This window comes from Clupea harengus, chromosome 4 (genome assembly GCF_900700415.2).
Source record: "Clupea harengus chromosome 4, Ch_v2.0.2, whole genome shotgun sequence".
NCBI lineage: Eukaryota > Metazoa > Chordata > Actinopteri > Clupeiformes > Clupeidae > Clupea > Clupea harengus.
The window spans coordinates 17859950-17869949 of NC_045155.1; the positions used below are offsets into that span (position 1 = coordinate 17859950).

Genomic DNA, 10000 nt, shown 5'->3' on the forward strand with positions numbered 1-10000 from the left:
TCTTATTTGTCTTTGAACCTTACAAACAAGAAAGTCATTTCATTACCGTATGGTTCATGTATACAACTTTGCCAGTCATATTTAGGGTGCACTTATTTTGGTGATGAATCATTTCAGGCTGGTTCCCAACTCAACCAGATGGAGTTTCTGCTTTGAGTAATGTGACTATTTACTTAAGTTTCTGCTTTGATTAACGTGACTATTTACTTGAGTTTCTGCTTTGATTAATGTTACTATTTACTTCAGTTTCAGTCTGTCCAGTCAGGGATCATTCAGCACTCATAAGAAAAGCCTGCTCTTGGATCAGGCACTCTATTGGCCACATAGAAAGATCTGGAAGGTCAGAGAGTTGAACTTCTTTAGCAGAGGCAGGAATGCGCAGGAGGATTTTGTGCCAGGTCTGGCATCCCAAGCCCTGCATTCTTCTCTATTAGATATGGGCCTGTTTGGATGGACCAAGCCATTTGTGTATTCACCAAACAGCAAAGACATATTGTTTACAAGTTTTGGTATGTGTGGCTGTGCCTTTTGCAAGTTCTGCCACTGAATGTGTGTGTGTGGGCGGGGATGTTTGTGTGTGTGTGCATGTGTGTTTGTGTATCAGGTCATTAGGGAGATAATGTCTGCCTCTGTGACTATGTGTTTGTTCCCAGCTTGAGGAAAATCCCACCTCATGCCTAATGTGTTGTGCGGTTTGTTGTTTTGCTGCATAAGAAAGTACATTTCATTAAAATGCACCCTCTTGTCTGTGTTTATATGTAGCTATGTGTAAATAAATCTTAATCTCTGTCCCCCCCTCCTCTCTCTCCCTGTTATTCTCACTCTCCAGGGACCCTGCTCAAAGATGGCAGCCAGCTCCGGGGTCCAAGGCGGCCATGTTGGTGAAGGTGAACAACACTGGCAGGCACCAGTCACCTGGACCCTCTAGCGCCTTACAGCTCCTCCACCTCAGCAGCAGCAGCAGCAGCAGCAGCAGTGCTACCAAGCCCCTTTACCAGGCTCACATTGACCACACTGCACCTTTTGGAGTCAAAATGGCCGTCCCAGGAGACTCCAAGCAGGCATACCACCTCAAGAAGTCGGACGGCGGTAACTTCTGCTTGGTCATGCCTAACGCGAGTGCACCGGCATTCCAGAACCCGCAGCGGTCCCAGGCTGGCACGCCCCGACCCTCGTCGCCCCAGTATGGTGCCACGGCGCCCATCTATGATGAGCCTCCCAGGGACCCCCCGATTTACGACGAACCCCCGATGGAGATGGAGGTTGAAGGAGCGCACCTGTTGAATCGCCCATCGCCCTTACCTTACTCCCCCAGCCACAGTCTGCCCAGGCTGGGCCAACCGAAGCTCCTCCAGTACCCAGCCTCTCACCTGGGGGCCAAGCACAGGAGGAGCCCGTCTGCTACTGAGTACAGCCCCGCAGGGCGGGAGTGCATCAAGCATATGGTGAACGTGGATCCGGCCGTCGGCAGCACCAAACAGGGCCTGATCTTGTCCAATCCTCAGGCTGTCCCCTCCGCTCCCGAATCAGTCTCCATTAGCAGCTCAATGCAGAGCCAGATTCAGAGCCAAGCCCAACAGCCTCAGCCCCAGCCCCAGCAGCCCCAGCAGCCTCTATCTCCAGCACCGGGCCCGAAGCGGGAGGTGAGCCTGGAGAAGAAGCAGTCGTGGCGGCTGCTGGAGGCCGGCGTGCTGAAGAGCATGGAGGCTCGCCACAGCCGGCAGAGCAGCCTGGCATCGCAGCAGGAGTACCCGAGCCCCGCCGCCGTCACCTACCAGGACTCGGGCTACTCCACGGGCCCCTCGCCCAGCCTCCGGCGCAAGAACCGCAGGCGACCCCCGGGAGCGGGCGCCGGGACCGGCTTAGCCGGGGCCGGAGCCGGGCAGGGCAGGCCAGGGTCGGTGGGCAGCACCGGGGAGCTGACGGCGCTGAACGAGAAGCTGATGGCGGAGATGCGGGCGGTGGTGAGCCGCTCCAACACCATCCACAGCAGCAAGGCCAGTCTGGACACGGAGACGGGCTCGGAGACGGGGTCGGCGTCCCGCGCGCGCTCCCCTCTCGACTCTCTGCACAAGTACGCCAGCGTCGGCGGGGGCTCGTCCACACCGCGCCGCGGGGGCTCCAGGGAGGACGTGAGCGCCAGTAACCGCTCCCTGTACCGGCCGGGCGGCGGGGGCAGCCATGCCGAGCTGCCCCTCTCGCCACTGGCAGCGGAGGGAGGCGGGAGGCAGAAGCGCACCTATGAGAAGGTGGACACGCTGGAGAAGAGCGTCACCTCCCAAACCAGCCTGTCCTCGCCAGAGCCGCCCAGAACCCCCTTACAGGTACGGACTGATGCCAGTGTGTGTGTGTGCGTGTGTGTGTGTGTGTGCGTGTGTGTGTTCCTAGCACAGCTGACCTGCAGTAATGCACCTAACCCATCACACACCCACCCAGTCACATGAGGCTAGACCCACCTCACAGCTGAGGAAAAATGCACACCCACACGCACACACACACACACACACACGTCTCCCCTCCCTCAGGTCACCCTGTGTTTCTTTCTTTCACAGTATCTTTTGTGACTTCTCTTGTACTCACTCTTTCTCTTCACCTTCTCTCCGTCTGTCACAGAGGGAGCTTTGTGTTTGTGTTTGTGTTTGTGTTGTTGTCCCATGTCATGCCTGTACTCTAGTCTCCTCTGTGTTTGTGTTTGTGTTTGTGTTGTTGTCCCATGTCATGCCTGTACTCTAGTCTCCTCTGTTCTCTCTGCCTCTCTACCTGTTCTGTTGCTCATCTGCTCACTGTTTTGAAGGATTCACTGTCTCTCTTATTGTAGAGAAAAAAAATGTCTGTCTCCATCCTGTCGCCGTAGGAACAATGCAGAAGAAAGCGGCTTGCTTAGTGCTTCCTGTTGCCACAGCCTGTGTTCTATTCCAGGAAAAGGCCTCTCTCCCGCTCTCTCTCTCTCTCTCTATCTCTCTCTCATAAGATCACGTTTTCCTCCGGGTTTTCCTCTCACTTTATTTTCCTGTGAAACTTCTTATTTACAATATGGTGTGTGTGTGTTTATATGTGTCTGTGTTTGTGTCTGTGTTTGTGTGTGTCTTTTCTGTTGATGTCTTACATGTCTGTTGTGTGTGTGTGTGTGGGAGCCCAGAGATTTGGAGTGGCCTGATTGTTAAAGACATGGCACGTGTTTATTTCAGTTAGCCTAATTTTGAGTCCTGACGGGGTACTCTATACACAGGTTTTTTTTTTCTCTTCTTTTTTCTTTTCTTGCATTTTTCCCCCCTCATCGTTCTTTCCCTCTTTTATCGACTCAAGCTGCATCCTCCCCCATATGCTAGGAGGCCCGATCCTCCACGGGGATTTAAATAACTGAGAAAAAAGAGAAAGGGAAGGAGAGAAAAACTGAAAAAAAGAATAAAAACAGGCGACTCACCAGGGCTGATTATACTTTTGCAGAAACGCGGTTTGGACGGGGGTGGAGGTGTGTGTGTGTGTGTGTGTGTTTGTGTGTGTGTGTGTGGGGGGGGGTTGCATGGAACACGCTGGAGGTATCACTTCCCTGCTCAGATGAGCCATGCTGCTTAGTCACCTCCGCCGCACAGCAGAGGAGAGGGGGACTGAGCAGGAGAGCAGGCGGTGCGTGGCGCTCTCTTCAGCTTCCTCTCAGGTGAGTGGCCGCTGGTCTGAGGGACAGAACAGGTGAGGACCTGAGGCAGATAGAGACAGGGAGGCAGGGGGAGAAAGACATAGAGAGGAGCTCCATGATTTGGAGGAAAGAGTGGTAAGGATAAGGATTTATTAGTGACAGGTGGCACAGGAAGAGAGGAGGGAATAGTGGGATGCTACTCATGAAAGAGTGAAAGGAAACCAAGTTATTATTGAGACAGACAGACAGACAGACAGATGGAGATCAAAATCATTCTTTCCCTGAAGCAGTAGCCAACATACAGAGATGTTTACATGGTAGAAATGTTTACATTTGTGGAGAGATGTTGTCACATAAACAGCAGAAAGACAGAGATGTTATTTGTCTGGAATACATGGAGGTGGAGAGATGTAATCATGTTCAGAGAGAGAAAGAGTGAGACGAGAGAGACGAGACGAGAGAGACAAGACGAGACGAGACGTTGAGGGATGTAGCCCTAAAAAAGTGACAGAAGAGGTGGAGAAATACTGCTTTAATTAGCATAAGACAGGGTGTTGTTCTAAAGAGAAAAAGAGGGAGTGAGGGAGCGAGAGAGAGAGAGAGAGAGAGAGAGAGAGAGAGAGAGAGAGAGAGACAGAAGGTGGACGGATACTACACGGAAAGAAGCAAGGCAAGAGATGAAGGTAAGAGGGAAGAGATGGGAAGGTATGATAGAGAGAGAGAGGAAGAAATAAAGAGAAACAGAGATGGAGAGGTGTAAAGGTGGGGACAGCAGCAGTGTGCATTATTGGAGTTGATGTGAAACGAGAGAGAGAGAGAGAGAGAGAGAGAAAGTGAGAATGTAAAAGATACATGGGTATGTGAAAGAGAAATAAAGAGAAGCAGAGATGGAGCAGTAGAATGAGAGAGTGATAGAGAGAGAGGGGGCGAGAGAGAAACTGAAACAGAGAGAGAGAGAGAGAGAGAGAGAGAGGGCTGAGGGGGATATGAGGTATGTGCTATAGCTGTAGCTGTAGCTGCAGTGTTAGATGTAGATGTGAGACTGAGGAGTCAGTAGTGTGGTGATGGTGATGGTGCTGTGAGCTTGCAGAGACAGAGGCATTGGCAGAGGCAGCAGCAGCAAGTAGGTCACCAGCAGAACGGGAAGTGTGTGAGTACCAAACTTGCTTAGTCTTGCTCGGCCATTGTGTGTGTGTGTGTGTGTGTGTGTGTCTCTAGACAAGTAGTGTGTGTGTGTTTCTAGACAAGTACAGTGTGGCTAAATCACACCAAAAATCAATGCTACTTCATATTCATGGTGTCAAGATTATGAAAGAAGGATACACTCTTTCACAAAAGAGATATGGACAATGGGTTTGAAGAAATGGACATACACAGTGTGTGTGTGTGTGTGTGTGTGTGCATAAGTGACTTTCTCCATGCTTCATAGGTGACAGCCAGTGGTTTGATTTAGGACAGCTTCTGTGCGCTAGCCGTAGCGTTAGCGGTGAGTCACTCTGTGTGTGTGTGTGTGTGTCTGTGTGTGTGTAAGTAAGCTGTGTCTTTTTCCCACACTAGCGCTTAGCGGGGGTTGCTCTGGCTACGCCTCCATCCGCCCTCCTCATGCTGGACGGGTGGTCACTTTTATTAAACCTCTGGAACATAAATGAACCTCTGCTCAGACCACTCCGGACTTTTGCTGTAAACTTCCTCTCTTTCACTCTCACTTGCTCTCTCTCTTTCTCTCTCTCACTCTCTCTCTCTTACACTCTCACTCTCGCTATCTCTCTCTCTCTCTCCACTTATCTGACAATTATTCTGTACTTGTAAGGGTGACCTTAATAAGAGTACTGGTTTCATTCCAAGACTATTTTTATTGCGGAAGGAAAAAAAAATAGAAAACAAGCTCTGGTTCTGGCAGTAGGAATAAGGCCAACCCCTCCTCTGCAAAGTGAAGTCTTTTGTTTTTCAGTCCAATAGGGACTGAAGACTGTGGGCTGAAATTGACACACACACACACACACACACACACACACACACAACACACACTCACACACACATTGCTGGCTCCATCAAACTGAAACTCTCAGTCTGATACCCTGCCTTCCTTACCACCTGTGCCCCAGAGGTTTGGTTGTGTGTGTGTGTGTGTGTGTGTGTGTGTGTGTGTGTGTGTGTGTGTGTGTGTGTGTGTGTGTGTGTGTGTGTGTGTGTGTGTGTGTGTGTGCCCACTCCACACATCTAGAGTGTACCTGAGAGGGTAGCTTGAGTTTTATCAGTTTCAGCCAAAGCCTTGGCAAGGATGGGTCTTGAGTCATTCTGAAACGCTTCTTCATCTTTACTGTTCAGATCCTGTGCATGCAACATTGTGTATAAGCTGCTTGCTTAACCTACTTCAGTGTACAGTCTGAACCTTTGAGGGTGTATTTTGGGAGGATGTCTTGCATAACGTCTTGGGCATGAGGACCAGGCTCTGAACATTTGGAGGTGGCGTCCTGGGAGTGGAAGCTGAGGCTGCTATACATAGGCACTGGGGATGAATCATCCTCATCCTCGCCCACTTTTGACAGACAGAGCGGGGCACAAGGCATACGGGCATCTGGGTTTGAAAGCAGCCGTCTGTGAGAGGGAAGGCAACATCAGAGGGGGACTGAGCGCTGAAAGGGGACAAGCACGAGCTGATTTCCATACTGATATAGATGTGCAGATGACGCACACACATACAAACACTCACACACATACACACACACACACACACAGACACATCATTTTATAAACACACCTACACATGAAAGCATGCATACTGTAGTCTCTCACATGTTGAGAAACAAACGCAAACTCACACAAACACACACACACACACTATCACACATCCATGTATGCTGTTCATGGGTGATGTTGGTGTTCATTCCGCAGTGGGTGGGCGATCTAGCAGTGGTCCGCGTGGCGCAGGGGCACTGTGGGTTGACATGGAGACAGACGCAGACACGAAGACGGCGGCAGAGACAGACAGGCAGGCAGGCGCTCCAGTCGCGTGGCAGACCCAACAGCAGCGACCGCAGCGGATTACCCAGCCATGGGCTCTCCATTAACACTCATGGAAACAACACCTCCTCCACAGGACACCCGTGCACCTCCTGTTTGGATGGCCTAACCAGAACAGGAGGAGAACTTGGGGCGGGGGGAGGAATGAGGGGGGATGGGGGGGGGGTTCTTATGAAGTGATCCAAATTTCTGGGAATGAGAGATCTGAGAGATCGTAAAGTGGATTCATGACTTTGGCTTGGAGGTCCTTTTTGTGTCTTTTCTGACGACTCGGAACAATCCCGGAGTGTTTGAAATGCTTGACTTCTCCGTGGCCGTGGATGTTGGCGCCCAGGCGGAGCGCTGTGACACCCTGTGGGGCTGAAGGAAGAGGGCCAGGCGCTCACTAGCCAGCGGGTTGGAGTGGAGCACTCTGTTGGGGTCTGTCGGAGCCAAGGACACACACACACACACACACACACACACACACACACACATGCTTCTGAAGGGGTGCACATCTGGAGGCTTTACCTGTGGACGACTTGGGACAGCGGAACCAGCGCCAGAACCCTGCTGAAGCACTTCACATACGGTACTGAGAACCCGACCGGACCTCAGAGAGAAAAACAAACTGGAGAGAAGGAGAGGGTCTCGTGGAAGAAGTAGATGTTACAACAAGGAGAGAGAGAGAGAGAGGGAGAGAGAGAGGCCTTCTGTCTCAGGTCAGGTGAGAGCGTAACATCTAGAATGAAGGGATGGAAAAATCAGTGTGGGAGACGTGTAGGAGTGAGAAGGAAGGAGAGAGATGGAGAGATGGAGAGATTGAGACGATAAAAGGATTAGAGACCTAAACACCACCAGACCAGGGGGATTGAGGGGGTAGATTGAGAAGCAAAGTCTATTCTACACCCTGACCATGTCTGTTATCTGCCTGTCTGGAACACAGTAGACCCCTTCCAACACACACACACACACACACACGCCATACGCTTCTGTACCCTTTATTAGCCACTTAATGAACACTGCAGGTCTCGGCTCGCCAAACGTTTTAGCCGGTAACTCGGAAACGGCGAGAGCAGACGTGAGGCCCCTCAGTCATGCGACTCGTTTAATATGGCGGGCCCTTAAGCCCTGTCGTCTTACAGTGGGGTCGGAAAGAACGTTTCATATTGCTTCAAAGCGCTTACCCACGCAAAGCTGCTGAGGAATTGGCCAATCTTGCGGTTTGAGAGGTAGCAAAAAATGCCATCCTGTGCTATGGTGAACAGATTTTGATGTGGCTTTTTGTGTATGTGTGTGCACTTGTGTGTGTGTGTGTGTGTGTATGTGTGTTAATATGACCATTTTATTATATGTATATCAAGCATGGCAAAATGTCCCATCAGTTTTACGCAGGTTTGTAAAAATAAAGTTAAATGACTTCTCTCCCTCTGCCAAACCGTTTGACTGATAACTTCAATTTATAAGTCAGTAATTTAATTTTGTTAATAAAAACGAACCAGGCAGCTGGTCTATAACTTTAACTCTATAGCCTTTATTGGTGTTGCGTCATTCTCCTGAACAGCAGGGCCTAAATCAAGAGGGGATGTGAATTATGTGAACTTGATGTTTTTGTGTGCTTGTGTGTGTATTGTGTATTTATAGTAAGTGTGTGTGTGTGTGTGTGTGTGTGTGTGTGTGTGCAGGGGTATTGTAAGAAGGCAGTGTTTGTGAGAGATTGATGGGGTCGAGTGAGATGCCGTTGTGTTGGGGTGCTGGGTCTGTTGTTATGCCGGCCCAGACTGAGTTAAGTGGATTAGGGAGGTGTGCAGGCAGCGATGGGGGTGACTTTTATGGGCCCGGCTCCTATGTGAGGCCATGCAGGGCTAGTTAGCCGACGCGAGTGAACCGTTTAATGTGTGTTTTATTGAGGGGGCAGTGGCGGAGAGAGAGAGAGGGCTGGGAGGAGAGGAGGGGAGGAGGAGAGGAGGAGAGGGGCAGGAGGAGGAGGGAGTGTGTGGTTCTGTTTGATGTTGCGATGCCATTTCCATATTGGGTCACCTATTTCGGGGGGACAGAGATTTGCACGAGTGTTTCCAGGTTTCTGGTCTGGCTTAAGGGGGGGGAAATAAGTACAGTAAGCTGATCTTCTCCTCCCTTCTACACACACACACACACACACACACACACTCCATCTCTCTCTCTCTCTCTCTCCCTCTCACACACAAACACACGCAAAAGCACACACTCGGGCATAAATACACACCCACAGTTGCAGGGAAGTCATAATTGAATCATTCTCAGGTTTGTTGAAACATTCTTGTATTCCCCCCAGTAATCATGAGGAGAAGCAGCCGTAGAGTGCTAGTCTTTTCTTCTTTTCCTCCTTACTTTCACGCTCTGTATCTCTCCATCTCTTTATCTGTCCATCTCTCCGACTGCTAATCCATCTGCTGCTCAGTTTGTCATAGTCAGAGTTCTTCAGCAAGATACTTACTCTTAAAGTGAGTGCGGCCAAGGCAAACAGACAAACATGTTTGGAAGGCAAACATTTGAAATGTCTTAATCCCTTTCACTCTCTTTCTCTCTTGGAAGGCAAACATTTGAAATGTCTCAATCCCCTTCTCTCTCTCTCTCTCTCTCTCTCTCTCCGTCTCTCTCTCTCTTTGCAGACAGGAACACTGGAATCCAAGGGGCAGCTGGAGATCTCACCACAGGGAGGTGGCAGTGGGCATGGCGTGGGCACCGGCAGCACGACAGCGGTCAGCGCCAACGATGGATTCGGTCAGGACGGTAACGGCAACAGCAACGGCAACGGCAACGGCAACACCGACGGCAGCGGCGGTGGCGGTGGCGGGCAGGTGGTCGGGGGCGGCTACCAGTACCCATACACCACCCTGTGCAAGCCCGGCCCGGACGTCAACATGGTGGACTGGGCCAGCAAGAACCTGAACCTGCACACGCAGGGCCTCTTCCGCCGGCGGGTCTCCATCGCCAACATGCTCTCCTGGAACCGCGGCTCCATCAAGAAGCCCATGCTCATCACCAGCGACCGCGCCGTCAAGAAGGAGGCCTGCGAGATGTTCAAGCTGGTGCAGGCCTACATGGGCGACCGGCCCGCACGCCTCGACCGGCGCCACGCTGCCCTCCTGGTCGTCACCAAGTGCTGGGGCACACAGGTGAACACTCTTATCTGGACACCTCACTAACTGTATGAAGGAATGCACTCAGACAGTATATATGCATAGAACTCTTTATTTACCCATTGATCTTGCTATAAGAGCACACACATATGCACATAGGCATGCATTCTATATTTACTTATTCATACCAACTGGATGTATACCTGATATAAGTATTGTAAATATCATATTTCTCTGA

The 10000-nt window shown here is 50.8% G+C and overlaps 1 protein-coding gene across 3 annotated transcripts in view; it reads left to right on the plus strand.

The window, feature by feature from the left end:
* The window catches only part of arhgap46b (Rho GTPase activating protein 46b), an 85379-nt gene that overhangs the window by 56140 nt on the left and 19239 nt on the right, over positions 1–10000 (plus strand). For all 3 annotated transcript variants that reach the window (XM_031566511.2, XM_031566512.2, XM_031566513.2), the window contains 2 exons: positions 830–2324; positions 9292–9798. In XM_031566511.2, coding sequence (XP_031422371.1) covers positions 830–2324; positions 9292–9798 — 2002 coding nt within the window. The remainder of the gene's footprint in view (positions 1–829; positions 2325–9291; positions 9799–10000) is intronic.